We start from the raw sequence: 17,543 nt of genomic DNA on the forward strand, positions 1-17,543 counted from the left end.
ATAGCACAGAGCAGTGCAAAACTGACATTCGCAGCCTGCTTTCAAAGACACCAGCAGCTTATCTACAAGTTGTAGATACCTAACACAAAACACAGATACCTGGAACACAACTTGTGGCTAGTGTGACTTTAGAGAAATCACATACTTCATGCAACAAGGTCCATGCTGCCTAGCTGAACCAGCCCCCTAAAACAAATAAATATTCATTGTTCCCAGCCACAGCTGCTACATGTGAGAATAAACACCCCAAATCTCTGACAGAGTAAATGGATCATCTCCCTTCGGATGTTACTGTGTAATACAGAGCCCTGCATGTAACAAACCAGCAATGAACATATTTGCTTTCTAAACCACATGGAATAGATCCTGTACTTTTCTACACAAATTAGACTGACAATATTGTGAAGCGTTCTTGCTGCATCATGTGCCTGAAGTTACTGAAACCCAGCAATAAGTAATAGTGTTAACTCTGTGTTTATCACACAGCTCAGACCCCAGATCCATAATGGGTATACCTTGAAAACGGATGGAGTTGGAAAAACAGGAGCAGTTTATACAAACAGGACTCCCTCCTTTATTACAAAAAACTCTTTCCATAATTTTAGCCTCCTGATCTATTTTTTCCTAACATAAACTATGCCCTACACCAAAGTCAGGGAAAGCACTACTTGGCATAAAACACAGTTAACTCCCAGCCTAGAAGTTGGTGGCTTGCTATCGATTAGTACATTTTTTTCCATCACTAGGCCTGAAGCAATGCATTGACCTCAAAGTGCTCTGACACGCTAACAAAACAAAGGAACAGCTGTAATTGTGAGCCCAAGTTTCTATGAGTTAATATACTTAGTATATTTTAAAAGGCAGAAGATTTTAATTCCAGAAGGTTTCAGCTCCTGCAGAACAGTTTAACCATCCTACACAACCCTTACAGTCCTGCCTTCCAAAGCTCTAAAATCCTGCACACAGCAATGCCCAGAAAACACAAGAGGGGCAGCAGAACCAGTACATATTCAGAGGAAAAACAAGATGATGGCAGCTATTCCCTCTCACCGCACACAAGGGAGCTCTGGTATAAATGAAACAGGGAGGTACAAGAGGTACAGGTAGTTCAGTGGCAGTCCAAGGGCTCTACTGTCAGTCCAAGAACTCGTTCTCCTTCCCACTGACAAACATGTTTAATATTAAATGCATGTACAGAGCAGAAATAGGCCCAAGATGTATAAAAAGTAGATACCCAGAGTCCAAGGTATACACCCGCCTCTCGGAGCGCAGACAGCGTTCATTCCCCACGTGACATGCATATTAGGCTTTTTGGCAGGACTATGAACAGGACATTAAAAGATTTAGTACTAAAACTGTGCAAGAGACTAGCAGAGGAAAATACATATGCACCTTGCACAGTATAATTAACACAGCTATACTTCTGCAAGCATGCACACACAGCTGAAACCAAAGTCAAGATGGACGTTTCTTTGGTGTAAGCATATGCAAAGCCTGCCTCGCCTAGCATTAGTGCCATCAGTTCAGAGATCCAGAACATCATCAGGAACGTAACACTCAAGTCTGCTCTGACTGCCTTTATGGAAGCCACCTACTTCAACCTAAACACCACAAGTCTATAAACTTGCAGCAATAAACTTACTCGTACACGATTTTGATGAGGCAGCCTTAAGTAGTAAGATCTTGTACCAAACCTAAAGGAGCAGCTGGCAACAGAGACACCCTTATCTTTCAGATACATCTAACCAACTTAGAGGCGTTACACTTCTGAGGTAATTCTGAGATAAGCTTCAAACGGAGAGGACAGATGATGTTTCTTTTTCCCCCCGGGTACACTGGTTACATTTACCGATTCCAATTTTTATGTGTCAATTTCTATTTTCTTGGTGCCACCACGTGGCAAAAATATGTATTACCATTTTGCATGCAAAAGCCACTTCCAGTCCATTCTAGAGAGGCCACACATTCTGCAACAGCTGTACACAGAAAGGCAATGTCACTTTATACATGTGTAAGTATACGTGAATACTGTGTTTCACTTTCAGATATTACGAAGGCTTATTTAGACAAAATAGGCTGAAAATAATCAATGGCAGAAGACCAGAGGCATTTGTAACAATTGCACCATCCTTATCTTTGAAGGGAGCACATTGTTATCCATGTGAAATACATAATCACGGGTGTTTAAATAGCTGAAGTGATTAGGTTAAGGTGGGGTTTTTTTATTGCAACATACAGTGAATAGTCACATCTCGATGCTAAACATACCACCCTCACGAAGTAGCTAGATTAGAAAGTATGGTACAAGTAGTTATTCATGATTTTGGGGGCGTTTTTACTGTCCTCACAGATCCTGAGAAGGCATATATTTTTAGGAAAGCATTTGAATCAGCCCTGTCATTATAAAGAGGGAATCAGTGTCTCCCTGCCAGCTTGCAAAAGCTCCAAAAAGAACAGGACACAAAATTAGCTGGATCTACCCAAATCTAGTGTAAGTGCGCAGCAGAGAATGAACATTCATTTGCTTCCTTCATAGCCACGCAGGGTAACACAGAGAAAGGAGAAAGAATAGCAGACTGCTAGGAACTAGCCTTTGTACATTTACGTTCCCAAAGAATAAGATGCCAATTAAAAAGCAACTCATTCCCATTATTCCCTCTCCTGTGCTGTACAGATGCAATGTCAAGGACTGCACAGAAGAAGTTGCAGGTGCTGGCTACACATCTCTTCATCCATCAGGAACACCTCCATCTACGCACCCACCCACAAGTACCACCACTATAAATTTATTAATAACCCCCACTGTACTATCTGAGTGGCATCAGGGAAACAGGGCAGAATATCACACTTTTCTAAGACTCCTTGAATTTTTTCCTAGCCTGAAAAGCATGGATACCAGTGGGCAAAAGGAAAGGATTAGCAGTCATCTGAGGTAGCTGGATGAGTAGCTAGTCAACAGCAAAGAACCAAAAGTACTAGGAGGAAATGTTAGCAAATGTAAGTAAAAAGCTCAACCCACTCTAGTTTAACAAGTTAGTATGCATCAGTCGAGCAAGTCACGTCCAACATATGCAAGAAAAGCTTTTCACAACTTCAAGGTAAACATATTACCATAAGGATTACCATGGATTCAAAGCCAACACGTTTAACCACTGCCACAACTCAAGTATGCATGCATAGTTACTGCAGCTCAAATGATGCGCGATAGCCTGACTTGTGTTCATGCCCTAACAGTTTGAAACTGTCTAATCAAGAAAGCTTTTTGAAGCTGAAACTTGAACTGTCAGTTTAAAACTGTATCGTGGCAGCCTTGCACGACAGTGAGAAGACAGAAGTGGTTATGATGAAACAGGATATTCTTCAGAAGACCATAACTAAATGGCACACAGGTTTATGAAGAAGTCTATTAACAGAGAAAGAATAGATGGGCTCTCCAACAGAAGGACTGCCAGCACATTCAACATCAAGAATGAAAAGCACTTTGACAACATGGGCAAGGAAAGATAGGATGCTATTGAAAAGCCACAACAAGCAGCAAAGCAGCAACCCTACCGACATCACTGGGACTTGGAAAGAAAGAGGTGGGTTTACTTTTGCCAAAAAGACACTTTGAACAACATATCTTGGCCCATACCTCTAGTTTTCGTCAGTAACCTATCCGTTATTTTTTGCTAGGCCCCGTTAAAGCAGCTCAGCAGATAACTTCCATTCCTAGAACTGTTCAGAGGGTCTGGACCACTGCTGAGCATCATACTGAGATGTAGCAAAGGCTTCTGCTTCTGTGTGCTTTGGTACATTAGCATTTAAGTTCAGATCTAGAGCAGCATAATGCATCTGTGCTATATACCATCAAACAAAGCCACAATTCTAATCTTACTCATTTGATCTGTGTGGAACAGAAGCACAATACACAGACCCTGAATCCACTACAGGAAAGAATAAATCTTTTCCTGTCCTTCATAGTTTTAAGCCATTGTTGGACAAAATGCAAATATATGAGGTTATCACTCTAGATTCTCAAGAACTAGAGATGGAAGGAGAAAAAAATTGTTCCCTGACTGACAAGGTGCAAGGAGACTCCGCAGAAATTTGCATGTAGTTGCATCTGGTCAGTTAACAACAACAGCTTTCGCAGACATATATTGACACACCAAAGTCTTCTGGAAAAAAAAAAAATCCTGTTCTCCTCTAGCAGTGCAGGCATTTAAGTTTGTATGCACCCTTTAGCTAGGAAAGGAGAACAGTTTAGCAGAAGAAGCAAGAGGCTGTGAGCCAAGAATAGTTCTAATCCTGTTGTGACTGGGAAGTTAACCTGAGTCTGCCTCTCCCCATGCGTAAAATGGGGATAATTAATCCTCACTTAACCATGTAAATTAAATAATGTTTCAACAGTGCTGCAAGTGCCACATATTAATTAATGCCTAGGTAATAAAAAGGAAAGAGGCAGAAGTGGAGCACTTTGCTACTTACCTGCAAGTCGAAGGTTGTGCTGCAATTTCAAAAGAGGATATACTGGGCACTTGGAAGATGAGACCCTAAATTATCATTCAGTCTTAGAAAGAAAGATTTCTCTCTCTCTCTCTCTCACATGCACAGCAGCTATCAAGCACATGAAAGGCAAGCACACATCATTCTGCATTTCATATCACCTCTTTGCAATGCAGTAAGCTGATGTTAACTAAGGAAATGCCCCAATACATATAACCAAAGGCAAACATAACGGGAAAATGCATACCTTGAACACCTTCCAGAAGCAGATCAACCCCCTTTCTATAAAAGTTGAAGGCAGTTTCATAATCTTCTTCCTCCTCTTTCTTCAAGGCCAGTTTTATCAACTCGCCTGCTTTCTCCAAGTAATCTTGTTTGCCAGGCTTGGGTTTTAAGCTTCCAGTAAACAAACTATGGCTTTCCCTCTCTCCTTCGGGTTTGCTCCACTCCTGCTGAGGTGCCACTGTGCTTTGTACTGGGGGTTCAGAAGTAAAGCAAAGGCCAAGAGCTCTGCTGGGAGAATTTTGGTTGGATGCCATTCCATCATCTAAATCAGCAAGAGAGTCTACATCAACTGTTAGAGAGATCAGGTCGCTGTCACTGGAGAAGCCTGAAAAGCACAGTCAGAAAGACACGCATTACTCTAGATTTCTCATATACCTCAGGAACCACCAAAATTCTTTATCCCATCCAAAGATTTTAGCTTTCTTCTCACTTATGCAGCTTCCTGAGACTTTGTGCACAGAAATTCCCTGCATGTAAAGCTGTCTTAAAAATTATTTTTTAGTACCTATAAAAACATGTTTTTTAAAATTAGCTACAAACTCCACAGAGCAACTGGTCTTCATTTTAATACTGGAAATGAAGAGACCAACACCTAACACCCCACTTAAACTTTCAAAGTCTGCTCACTGTTGGGCTCCAGGAAATTACAAAACTAACCCCTTCTGTGTGAATGCTATTAGAAAAGTCAATCAGCAGGAGCCAAATTATTGTTTCAAGAAATCCCAACATACTGTTTTAAATCAGTAAGATGAAGCATCCCAAACCCAGTAAATTAGGAGTTTGAATTAACACAGTTACTGTCAGCTTATGCATCACGCAGCACTAACTCACATCTACCATGTATAGCCTTCTTTCATTGCTAACTTGTGGTAAAATTAATTAGCTTACACCTCTTTCACCAAAATTTGAGCTAACATTTTATTTTACATTTGCCATAAGCTAAAAGTACATATACTTACCGCAGGCTGACCACAGCAACTTAGCAGCGTTACTTGGAAATAAATGGCAACAAAGATATTTTACACACATACCATTTCTGTAAGGATTATCATCCATGAAAAGCATTCACTCATAATTATGACTTTCTAATAATTTAAATTCCACAAATGTAACGGAAACAACTTCTAGATCTCACCTCCACATTCTGATTGGCTCGTAAGTGTCACATCATCAAGCCCACTTAAATCCTTTCGAACTGAAAAGGACAAGAATGACAAAAATGTTTCTGACATCCTTTTGTACCACGGATTAGATGTTCGCTTGCCATCAAAATAAAAGGGCATGACCCTACTACAGGTAAAAATACATAATATGAAACTGCTCTTTGACCAGCTATCAGGGATATCCATTTGGTAACACACCATTAAGATTGTGATAGTAGTATTAGATTTGCCATTTCTCATTGCCTCTGAGGTTAAAAAACAAAACATAGGTGCTTGCTTGGGGGGGGCTAATTCAAACCTCAGCACTCCAACTCACCTAATTTCAATAGCAGCAGCACTTTAATCCCTATCTCTCACTGCTCAGATGATTTACAGCTAAGGAGACTTAAAACAGGAGAGCCTTCAAAGCTGGGACCTACACACCAAGAAAAAAAAAAAGCCAGCTTTCAGTCTCAAAAATGTCATTCCAGAATAGTACCCTGCATGAGACATATGGAGCGAGCCACGAATTTGGCAGTGCCACCTGGATATCAAGTAGCAGTTTGTTTTATCACCTTGGCACAGGTATCCACTGAGGCAATAAAACAGGCAACAAGGTCAAGACATTTAGCTGTTTGTACACACAGAGAAAGTAAATTCTGAGCTAAAACCTGATGCCTGTTTTCTTCTGTATTATCGACAGTCAAGAGTTTATCCACATTACCAGGTAAAGTGTTCCGACTCATCTTTAAAAAGTATGCAGCAGCAGCAAGGAGCTGACTCAAAGGCAACTAACTCGAAATGTCTTCTGATTTTGCAACTACAGATTTAGAGGGAGTTTACAATTTATGGAAAAGGAGTAAGAATGCACTGTAGAAATATTGCTTTTCTAAAAGCTAGCAGTTCCTTTAACGTGAGTGAGAGGAAAAAGACACAAAGAAGAACAGATTACCAGCCACTCGTCTGAAAAGCAAGGGACTGTGATACTTAGTGACTCAAGACTACTTGAGAGGAGGGGACAGGGTGAATGGAAGACAATGCTCCTGATCTTTGCAGAGGAGGGACATAAAGCAAGGTATCCACGCAGAGAAGAAAACTGCCTGTGCAGCCCCAATTCCTGCAAGAAAGAAGGCAACCTCACAACAGAGCAGTTGGAGGAAGACAGAAGATTCATTAATTAGCTTATTAATAATGGGCCATTCACATGCCCAATTTAGGGACAGCGATGTCAAATTTGGGTGTGGAAGACTGAGAATTTGTGAAATAACATTTAGAGGAGTCAAGTTATTTTGCTCAGTGACAAGAAATTGCTAGCTAGGGAATGTATAGGTGGAAGCAGAGCTGACTGACAAAGGGTGCAGACAGAGAGAGCGAATGGAAAAGCTGGGGGTCTGTGGGAAGGGTGTGCTGACCACCCACACCAGATGAATGAGGGCACATCCACACAGCAGATTTTAGACAGACCCAAGCTCTCCTCCCTACAGTCCAAACAAAACCACATTTGCTCTTCTGTTGCAGCCAACTTGACCAGAAATGAACATAGCTAGCACGGTCCAGAGCCTGAGCTAATAAACTTTGCTTAAGGTCAGGGTTAGAGTCCAGGTCTGGCACCACACAACCACGGTCATGGGGCTTCCAGTCAGCCCTAGGGGTAGGAAGAGTCTGAACCTCATATGCTTACTTCTGGGAAGATAATGTGAACATGGTAAAATGGGGGGGGAACGGGGGGGGGACGGACGGGGTGGAGAACAGGGGGTCAGGAATAATAAGATGAGTTTCCTGGTGAATTTCTTGAAAGAAATCGGTGACTGGTATAGAAAGACTTTTGGAGGGGAAGTTGGACATTTGAACATTATCCCATGTACACAGAGAGGAAGACAGTGACTGTCAGGAATATTAGATGAGTATAATGATGCTGAAATTGAACATAAATTCCTGTACTTGTCTCTGCCTTGTGCAATTTCATTGGGTATATGAGGAGTAAACGCAGTTTCCAAAAATTGGTGGAACACCTGGGTAACCTGGCCTCTTGAAAAGCACGTTCCTGTGAAAGCATGAACTGCCAAACTGCATTTACAAGCAAGATATTTATTGCTTATTCTGGTATAAAACCATTTCTACTACCATCAGTTTTCATTTTCTACCATTAATGTGCACACCTTCTGCAAAATGAACTTTGTCCAAAAAGAACAGATAAAAGTGAGAAAACACAACCCACCCTTACAAGCAAACATCAGCACCTGTTAAGGAATGGGTTTGATACTTCTTAGTACAACAGCTTGAACGAACAGTGCCCACGTGGAGGCCCTTGAATGCTCACAAAAACTAACACAGTGAACTAGTCACAGTTAACTGCAATAATCAGACTCGGAAAAATTAGATGCAGGCAGGACGCCCTGAGGAGAGGCAGGGAGAGGACTCGGAGCCGAGTATTGCCACTGCCATCTAGAGGCCTTAAAGACAGATGTTTCCTTCTGTCCCCAGTCTCTCCCCCCCCCCCCCCCAATTTGGTTTCAAACATAAGAAAATATGAGCTGGAAGACATATAGATTTTTAGAAAACATAACTTCACAAAACAAGTCGCATCTGGAAATCCTGTGCTCATAGTTGATGTAAGTATCCTCTAAAAGCTCTCCAGCACGATTCAGAAGGGTATCAAAGATCTTTTCTACTTTACAGCATTTTTTTCCTTTTCAATATTTTATCTTACATAAAAGAAGTGGTGTTGTTCTAAAAATGAGGCCCTCGTGAATAAAGAATAGAAATGTTCATATTAAGCATTTTTAGAAGCACTTTTTCTTTTATAAGGCAGAGTGTAAAGTGAGCACATTGTCAGAATCTGGAATGTTAGATTTCACAGAAATAGTGCCCTTTAAAACTAATTACTGGTATTTATCGTAACTACCCTCTGAAATTAAACAGCTCTATACCTTTCCCTTCACAGAACAAAATATTGTCAGGGCATTAGTTCATTAACATCATAGAAGACATACAAAATAAAATGCAAAACTCACTGCCCATGTAGAACATATTATACAACTAAGCACAAAGTTACTGACACAGAGAGATCCCAATGGCAAGTAATACAACCTCAAGCAAAAAATAAACAAACAAACCAACCACTATTAGAAAACACAAGCAGTTCTTGCTATTCAAGCAGAGTTTTACCAAAGCACGTTCTATGCCAGAAAGACCAAAGGAAATTCAGCAGTTAAGAAAAAAAAACCCTCCCAAATAACCTTAAGTGGTTTTATAATAATGTATATTTATGCATGAGTGTAAGACAATTCCAAAGGAAAATTTCTAGGGTTGGAAGAGTATTTCTTATAAGTCACAAGGACCCAAGCATAACTCAGAAATACATAAATATCTAAAAGATTGCATGGTACTTGGCAGATGATTATACACAGAGATGCTTAAGCTAGCTCAGCCTCCAGAGGCAGGCAAGAAGCCCTAGCACAGTATTTATTTGGGCTGACTCACCCTACCTTACAGCTATATTATTATTTAGTGCAAGTGAAGTGCCACTAAAATTACTCTACACATGGTATCCAAGCCAGCATGTGCATCTTTACACTGTGCTAAGAAAATGCAGTCACGGGAAAAGGGGCACATCCTTTTCCATTGGCATAGCACAACCAGAAAACATAAGCAAGTTAAGAAAGGCATTTCCAGTTTTCAAATGAACATAGCACACACTGGCTCTAACACACAACCTCTCAGACTTTCAAGAATAGGGAGCTCTTTTTAGCAAACAAAAACTGCCAGCATTTTTTCTTAAGAGATTTAAACAACTTGCTTGTCTCCCCGAGCCCTGCAGAAGGCTTTAACATTCACCGCTCCCATATGCTCAATCCAGAAGACATACTTTATGTTTTAAAATACAATACCAACTCTCTTCCGGATTTTACTAAGCACGGGAAGCATGGTGACACCCAGAGCATGAACAGCTGAATGAGAAGCTTCTCAAATGTATGGGGCACTTCAAATCTTAGACCTATTTTTCATGCTCCAGGCAAATTCAGTCATCTTTGTATTTATTTATCAAACTCAAAATGGTTTTAAAGTTCTCTGTGAATTTTTACAGCTTGAGACTTGGTTCATGATTAGTAGCAAACACTACCACGCTGTTTGCCCAATGTTTTGGAAGCAGGCAGGATTACGTACATTTAAACCAGAGGGTTCAGTTCAGTTAGCACCAAAAGCAGTTCTTTTTGAGCAATAGAGCACTAGGACTTCTAGAATAGACCAGACAAACTCCCAGAAAACTTCCTGTTGGAAGCAAACTTCCAGCAGTGCAGATAGAGCTCTGCTGAGCCCAACTTCTCTTTCGTTAATCCCAGCTCCAGCATTTCTGTCATACCAAGCAAACAGAAACTGGATGCCAATACTCCTACAAATATGGCACTTGTCATTTACGTGCTGCTTTAAAACAGATCACGCTACAAGGTTACATGAGAAAAGAAAGCAAACCTTCGGAGCTGCAGTCAGACAGGTTGTCAGTCAAAGAATCGGACAGAGGCTCAACAGGACCAATCAGTTCAGACCCATCATGCACCTCTCCACCCTAAAAAGAAAGAGGGAGAGGAATTATTTAGCTGCTGTACTCTATGGAAAGCCTCATTATATAGAAGTGATAGTCAAAACTAAATTTCCTCATCAGTGAATGCTCCATTACTTTAGAGTTAATGCATTTAATTAAACTATATAAGCCTGCAAAATTAAACAAGGTCTTTTAGTTTGGTTGCCACAGACAGTCTAGGTATCTAAACAGTTAGCCTACTGCAGCTTCAGAGTCCTGAACCATACAGGCTGCAGCAGGTCTGCCTGCAAAACCCAGAGTGTAACAGAGAGAGAACAGCAATGCTCCTGCTCTCTTGTGGTACCTACAGTCTGTGCCCTTCAGTGGTGTTCCCAAACTCAGCAAGTCCCTCACGCAGGAGTGTTAGTCCATCAGACTAGTCTCCCACCCATGACCCACTATCTTGAGTTCAGTTGTAGTCGAGCCTGGACAAACAGGGAAGACAAGGCCATGCTGGCATATAAGGAAGACATCATTCCCTCCCAAGCCTGAAAGGAATCAAAGGTAAGTGAAGTAACAATAGGGACACTTACTTGCTCTAGAAAGCACCTAAACATTTTGGTCTTTTTTAATTTCTGCTTCGCATCTCAGGTGCACACTTTCCATGCAACTTTAATAGAAACTGCACCATTTCCAAGGCAGTGTTATAAATGGGCATTGCTAACCTGTCTTGAACTAGCCTGGTGCATTTTCACACTAGCCAGCACATTTTTCTGGAGTTTATAGTACATAGATACACAGAGCACTCCCTTCAGTTGTTTCTAAGACTTCATTGTTCAAGTCTCTCTCTCCATTGCTATTTGCACAAAAAATCTGAAAAGGAACAAAACCACCTGTGAGCAGAGCTAAAGGACATGGTCTGAGCTGGTGACTGATCAAAACCTAAGGCTTTCTTAGAGGAAAACATGACACAACATCAGCTAACAAGTGAGCCCTAATTATTGAACTTGCATAACTCCCCTTGTAGATATACTTGCTCCCACAAAAAATAATGTCTTTCTAGTTTTATTCATTCCCCTGCAAAGCCAGAAAAGGTCCACTGGAAGGCTAAAACTAATACTTTTGTTAAGCAAAGGAGGGGAAGAGAAGTCTGAACAAATACCCAAAACCACAAAAGTATTTCCAAAGAACTGAAAAAGCACAAATGCAAATAAACTGAAAAGTCAAATATTCTAACTCAGTCTCCCACTCATTCTTGCCACCAAAGCTTAAAGAAAATTATTTCAAGTATTTTAAAGAACTCTGCAATAACTGCATCACTGCATCATGAACACAAGTGAAGATTTTTAAGCTTTGCTGTAATTTTGCTTTTACAAATGTATCATTTAAACATACTTAACACATTAATACACTTAAGTCCCACCTCAGCCAGATGAGCATTTCCTTAATTCCAGGGAGTTACCATCATGTTTACATGTAGATTTATGCTCCTGTGTTTGCAGAATGTTGGACTAAGCTACTGAAAATAAAGAGGTTTGAAGGAACTATTGAAAACAAACTGCTTCAGATGTAATAAAGACGAAGTCTGAACCAATATATTGTCCTGAAATATGTTTTGGAGAGTGGTTCTCACCACACTGTACAAGCAGCACATTTGACTAGTTATATGCCAAATTTGTTATCACGGACCTGAATCCATAACAGGCCATAAGAAGAGTCTAGACAGTCTTCCTTCCTTTGGTTGGAAACCATAAACATCTACATGAAGTATAGAAACAGTAACAATATTTTTATTACTTCCCCACTGAACCCCTGAATTTAACATCACAGGTTTTGCTCATCATTCAATAAACAAACTCTAAATCCCTTCACCCAAAGTTCCTGTAAAACTTCCCACTTTGTAGAGGTGTGGCACAGGGGTTTTTTTAAAGCCACATTTCTAGAGTGAATGGAAAACTCCCAGTCACTTCACAAAACATGTCAGATCAGCTCACTGTCACTCCGCAGTTTATAAAGTAGAACAGAATCAGCACTATACTTTATTCGTATCAGTAAGAAGCAAATACTTCTGCAAATACTAACAAACCTTAAAAAACTCTTCAAGCTGTTTGCTGTTATAGAGAGCAGGGATATTGGCAGAAAACTGCAACAAATCTTCAGCACATTGCCTTCTTTCTTCTATCACAGTTTCATCAAATCGCCCTGGAACAGACACATAGATTTACAGTTTTAGAAAAAACTACACATTTATTTTGCAATAATAACTACCACAAAAAAAAAAACCAAGACAAAAGCAACCTTCTGGAGACAACGCCCTGAGTCTACGAAAGTCATTCCAATGCTTCAGGAGAACATAGCAAATCTTCAAACTTCCTATTCTCAATTGTCCCTAGAGTCCCGTCTTCTGCAATCCACTCGGATGATGAAAGCTGGCAGCTACAACAAGAATCCTTTGCCCTCTCATCGTAAGAATATGTGAGGCAACAGTCTTGATTAGCCAAGAGACACTAACGGATGTCCAGTGTTATCTAACAATAAATGATACTTGCACAATTTGACAATATGCCACTCAGTGTCAGCCTTGATTACGGCCCAAATCCTGTAAGGAGCTGAGCAATCTTCACGTATTCTCAAGAACAACGCACAGTATGAGCAGATAGTAAATGAAGTATTGCTAAAAGCCCCCAAACAGATCCTCAATTCCAAGGTGCCATTTATGGAGGAGACAAAGTATAGGGGAGATAGTGAAGCCCTGCTACCAGGCACTGAAGCTTTCCTCTGAAGTAGTTCCATACAGACAGGGTCTCATCTCCCTGAGGTAAGCAGAGCTAGGAAGCAGCTCATTTACTAAAATGCATGACCCTTCCCTTTTCCATACCCAGCACCCAAGACATTCCAATTAGAAAAAACATATTTAAAAAAACAATCCCACAGTTCACCTGAAGAGATTTGCTTCTCAGGAGAAAACCCTTGGATTGCTACCTTAAATTCACATTCTTCACAATTGCACACAACTTATTTTAGCTTTTCATATCAACATCACTTTGTTGTTGAAACAGTTACAAGTTTACAAAAGGAAAAGGGCAGAGGTTAACAGTAATAATTGGAGGAGAATGAAACAGATACTGGAACAGCTATACAGAGGGAAAAAAAGGACTGGGAAGACAAGTTCAAGAAACAGTATTGCTGTAACAGCATGACCAGAAAAATAAGAACCACCTGTGACAGCTCTGTGGCATTAACCTTTGAAGAGGACAAAAGAAACATTGAATACAGAAGCAAAATTCATTTATACTCAGTGCAAGCAAAAAAATAATCCCAGAAGAAAGTATCAAAGCAGGATTCTTTCCAGAAATTCTTCAAGTAAATAGCTCCTGCCCATGTGGTACCGGAAAAAAGAAAATAAAACTAGAAAGACACACACATACTCACAAGATCACAAACAAAGCTTTTGGAGGTTATTTTTCCATGAAAGGAAAGGAAAGACATCATTGGGCTAATTTTCAGCTGGATCAGTTCCGTGACTTGTTCACCCTGCCCTTTCAGCTGTACAAACTTTAGCAGCCATACAAAAGAGTGAGCAATAAGCAAGCAGAAAGAAGGCAAAGGCAATGCTACCACATTGAGTGGTAACACTGAAATCAGGCTCTGTTAAACTGCACATCAAACTTCCTATGTCTTCAGAGCAACACTGGTGGTGCATTAGGGCTTTTGCTTCATTCCACACAAAATAGAACATCATGAAAAAACAACCTCCCTCAGCAAAGCACAGCAGCATAGGCCAGTTAAATGAACCTACAAAATAACATGAACACTCTTATAATGAAACAGAAAATCAAGTGCAATGAAGTAAACACCGAACAAGGCCAGAAACAGGTAACTTTTGCAAAGCAAGTAGTTCTATAAGACATTTTTCCTGGTTTCCCAGGGATCTTTCTCTCCCCAATCTACTCTGTCATCAAACCCCATAAAAAATAATTTTCCGCATCCACATCTTCTTAATATTTCCACTGGGCACCAGACAGGACATGTCAGGACCAGCGCTGACAGGCTGACCAGCACACGTTCACTGATTGTCCAGGCAGCTGCAAATTCACGGGTATGAGCTGAGCCTGCCTGGCCCTTGGAAGCACCACAGCACACACTCTCTTCTTACTCAGCTGCCATTTCACAGACTTCGCAGAAATGTAATTACGTTTGCAACCACCTTCCCTCTCAAATTTAGCTGATATTAGCCACATGAGTAAGAAGTTTGACTTTCTGACAGCACAATTACATAAGCCTTATTTTCTTAGGAAGCTGAGCTAAAAAAAAAAAAATTTAAAAAATGCATGTTTGAACAGAGCCGTTGAAACATTAGTCACTGTCACATTTTCCAGCTCATCAGCATCATGATACACTACCAGGACAACTACTTGCAGAACTAGAGGACTTTGGGAGAAGGAAGAACATAATTCAGTACTGGTTTGTTCACAGATTATCTGGCACCTTGCTGGCAGTTTCATTCCCAGCCAACCCTGCCTAACTCCTTCTCCCTCTCCCTTCTTTCATACTTTCAAGCAACATTGTATTGCTCAACACTTTCGTTATCACCCTTCTCAACCAGATGTTCAAAGGTGCTTAGAAACCCAGCTGACTCTCCAAACATTTCTGTCAGTAAGTCTTCCTGCATCTAAATCAATGTTGTTTCCACTATTCTTTACATCTCTCAGACACATGGGAACTTCATTACAGGGATCATGTCTTTCCAGGGTTTTAGGAAGTGTCAGCTAGAATCTCTAGCATATAACAAATGCATTAGCACCATTCTGCTATTCCTCCAGCAATGATCCATTCAAAATTTCTTACATACATGGAAACCAAATGTAAATTCCTGGAAAGAGAATCTACAATTCATTTTGTGGAGCAGATCTGAACAATAAAACACCTAGCAAGGTTTGTGTACATGATTCAGTTTCTCACAAGACTTACAACTGTACATGACATCCAATTCTTAAATATGCTACTTCATTCGGTATTTTCAAATTCAAAAAGTATCCTTATCTGAGTTTTATATTGTGAATCATCTTCCTGACTCACCGCTAGCAAGTTATCAATATCTGTGGTTTTTTGGTTTCTTTTTGTTAGGGGGGTGGGGTGGGTGGGGTATTTTTTATACTGGAGTACATTTCTGCTGTTATTAGATACAAGACATGCTGAGTACAGATTTAACAGTATTTTGGTAAAATGCCATGTATAGCCAACATATGGGAATACTTGAAGTGTCGAACAGAAAAAAAGTAGTTTGAAAATACTGAAGAAATTATGTTCATGCATATTAGGGTAGGAGAGTAATCACTTCCCAGAAATAGGTATCATAATTGCTGCATAGCAATTCAGAGAAGTTTTCACAGCTGGATCTGTTAGGACATTTTACATTCCCATGCTCAAGTTGGTTATGTTTTCTCTATAAGATGAGTGGAAAAGGTTCAAGTGAAGTACAGAAAAAGTGAGATTATTTCTTTTTCCCACCCATAACAAGTTTCATGCTTTGATATGAGCAGCTCTACTGTAGCAGCATAAAAGTACATGCACTTGCACATTATAATTATCAAAACCTGTGATGTAAAATGTGCAATGCCATACAGTTCTGCAGATGTGGCAAGTCTTTCGTTGCATGAAACACAGAAGCACAGCATGACCCATTCGTTTTTAAATACATCTCAGTTCTCCACACCATCTCCTGAAACTCTGAATGCTGCACTTGAGATTCTGCTCAGGTTTAATACTTCTACTACAAGTTCAACTGTCAGAACTACCAATGCTCATTTTGTAAAGTGTACTCTCCGCAAAACAATATGTATACATTATTTAAAACACACATACCCCCCACCCCCCACCAATCAACAAGTTGCCAGCAACTACTGGCAATGCTAATTAGTAACTAGTTTAAAAGCTGCCACAAGTGGAACATCATGGCAGGGAAGAAACACTGCAAAAATGCTCCATTAAAAATAGAGATGGACCTTGCAGCTTACCACTAACTGAATGAGACTGAACACAAGTTTGTCAAAAACTCAAAATCTACTAAGATTACATTTTTCCTCTAGTACAAAAAATACTAGGACTGATCTGAAGATAAATGCTTTCAATTAAAATAAAACACACAGCACTTAATAAATCTATAAGTGAGGGGGAAGGATACACAGTAAAATTTTAAGCTTTAAATAGAAAAATAATTCTTGAATTGAAGAGTCAGACATTTCTGTTCCTTTCAGCTATATACCAGCCATTTAAAATTTGTTTTTACATTACTTCCTCTTTCCTGTATTCTTCCCTGGCTCAGCTTCATTCAAATGTATTGGGGTTTATTTTGGTTTAGTTTTAATTTCAAAGACCTTTTTTGTAAATAACTACATTGAATGTTTCTGTAGATTTCCTTCTCTTACAATGTACATTGCAGTCACTTTTGTTCACCATATACAATAGAAGAAGGATGTCTTTCAGAAGGGATTTCACTCAATTCTTCCCTTGATTACAGAGCTAGTGTAAAAACAGCTGATTTGCATTTCTGGCAATTTAAATTTTTTTAAGATATTAGAAGCCTGTATTCTCTTCCACCCTGATTTTCTTTTTTTCTTTAACCCTCTCTTTCCTCCCCTATGAATAGCTACCCTATCTTCTACCTGAAATTAAATTATGCTTTGCAAATATTAGCTTTGTAAGTAATTTGTCCAGTGAGCAATCTACTCTGTAAATCAGATATAAAATGATCTCAGGATGAAACTAGTACTACATTCTCTATTTAACCATTAGTGCACAAATTCTGACATAGCACCGAAACTTACCCCACTTCCAACTTCATAAATAAGCAAAAATAAAATTACATAAAAGTTGGATACAATTTAGCTGATGTGAAAGACAATTTAAACTAGTAATTTTACAGAGCTCTGCGCAGAGAGCCATGAAATCTGCATCAGAGTCCAGCTTCCTTGCCTCTCACTTAGCTGGTCCAAATAATAAGGGGTTAAGTCAAGGGCTCCCCTAAAGCTGTAGGGGCAGACTGGACCTGGGTTATAAATTAACTTCAACTTGTTCAAAGTTGTTTATGTTAGTGTATTCTTTAA

The 17,543-nt window shown here is 39.8% G+C and overlaps 1 protein-coding gene across 9 annotated transcripts in view; it reads right to left on the bottom strand.

Moving 5' to 3' along the window:
• The window catches only part of RPS6KC1 (ribosomal protein S6 kinase C1), a 93,079-nt gene that overhangs the window by 61,933 nt on the left and 13,603 nt on the right, over positions 1-17,543 (bottom strand). For 8 of the 9 annotated variants that reach the window (XM_069800156.1, XM_069800157.1, XM_069800152.1 and 5 more), the window contains 4 exons: positions 12,524-12,639; positions 10,389-10,482; positions 5,909-5,968; positions 4,736-5,098 (listed from right to left, as the gene is read on the bottom strand). In XM_069800156.1, coding sequence (XP_069656257.1) covers positions 4,736-5,098; positions 5,909-5,968; positions 10,389-10,482; positions 12,524-12,639 — 633 coding nt within the window. Of the gene's footprint in view, positions 1-4,735; positions 5,099-5,908; positions 5,969-10,388; positions 10,483-11,162; positions 11,311-12,523; positions 12,640-12,735; positions 15,470-17,543 lie in introns of those variants that run through there. The other variant, XM_069800160.1, reaches the window with a different exon arrangement.

This window comes from Haliaeetus albicilla, chromosome 13 (assembly GCF_947461875.1).
Source record: "Haliaeetus albicilla chromosome 13, bHalAlb1.1, whole genome shotgun sequence".
NCBI classification, from domain to species: domain Eukaryota; kingdom Metazoa; phylum Chordata; class Aves; order Accipitriformes; family Accipitridae; genus Haliaeetus; species Haliaeetus albicilla.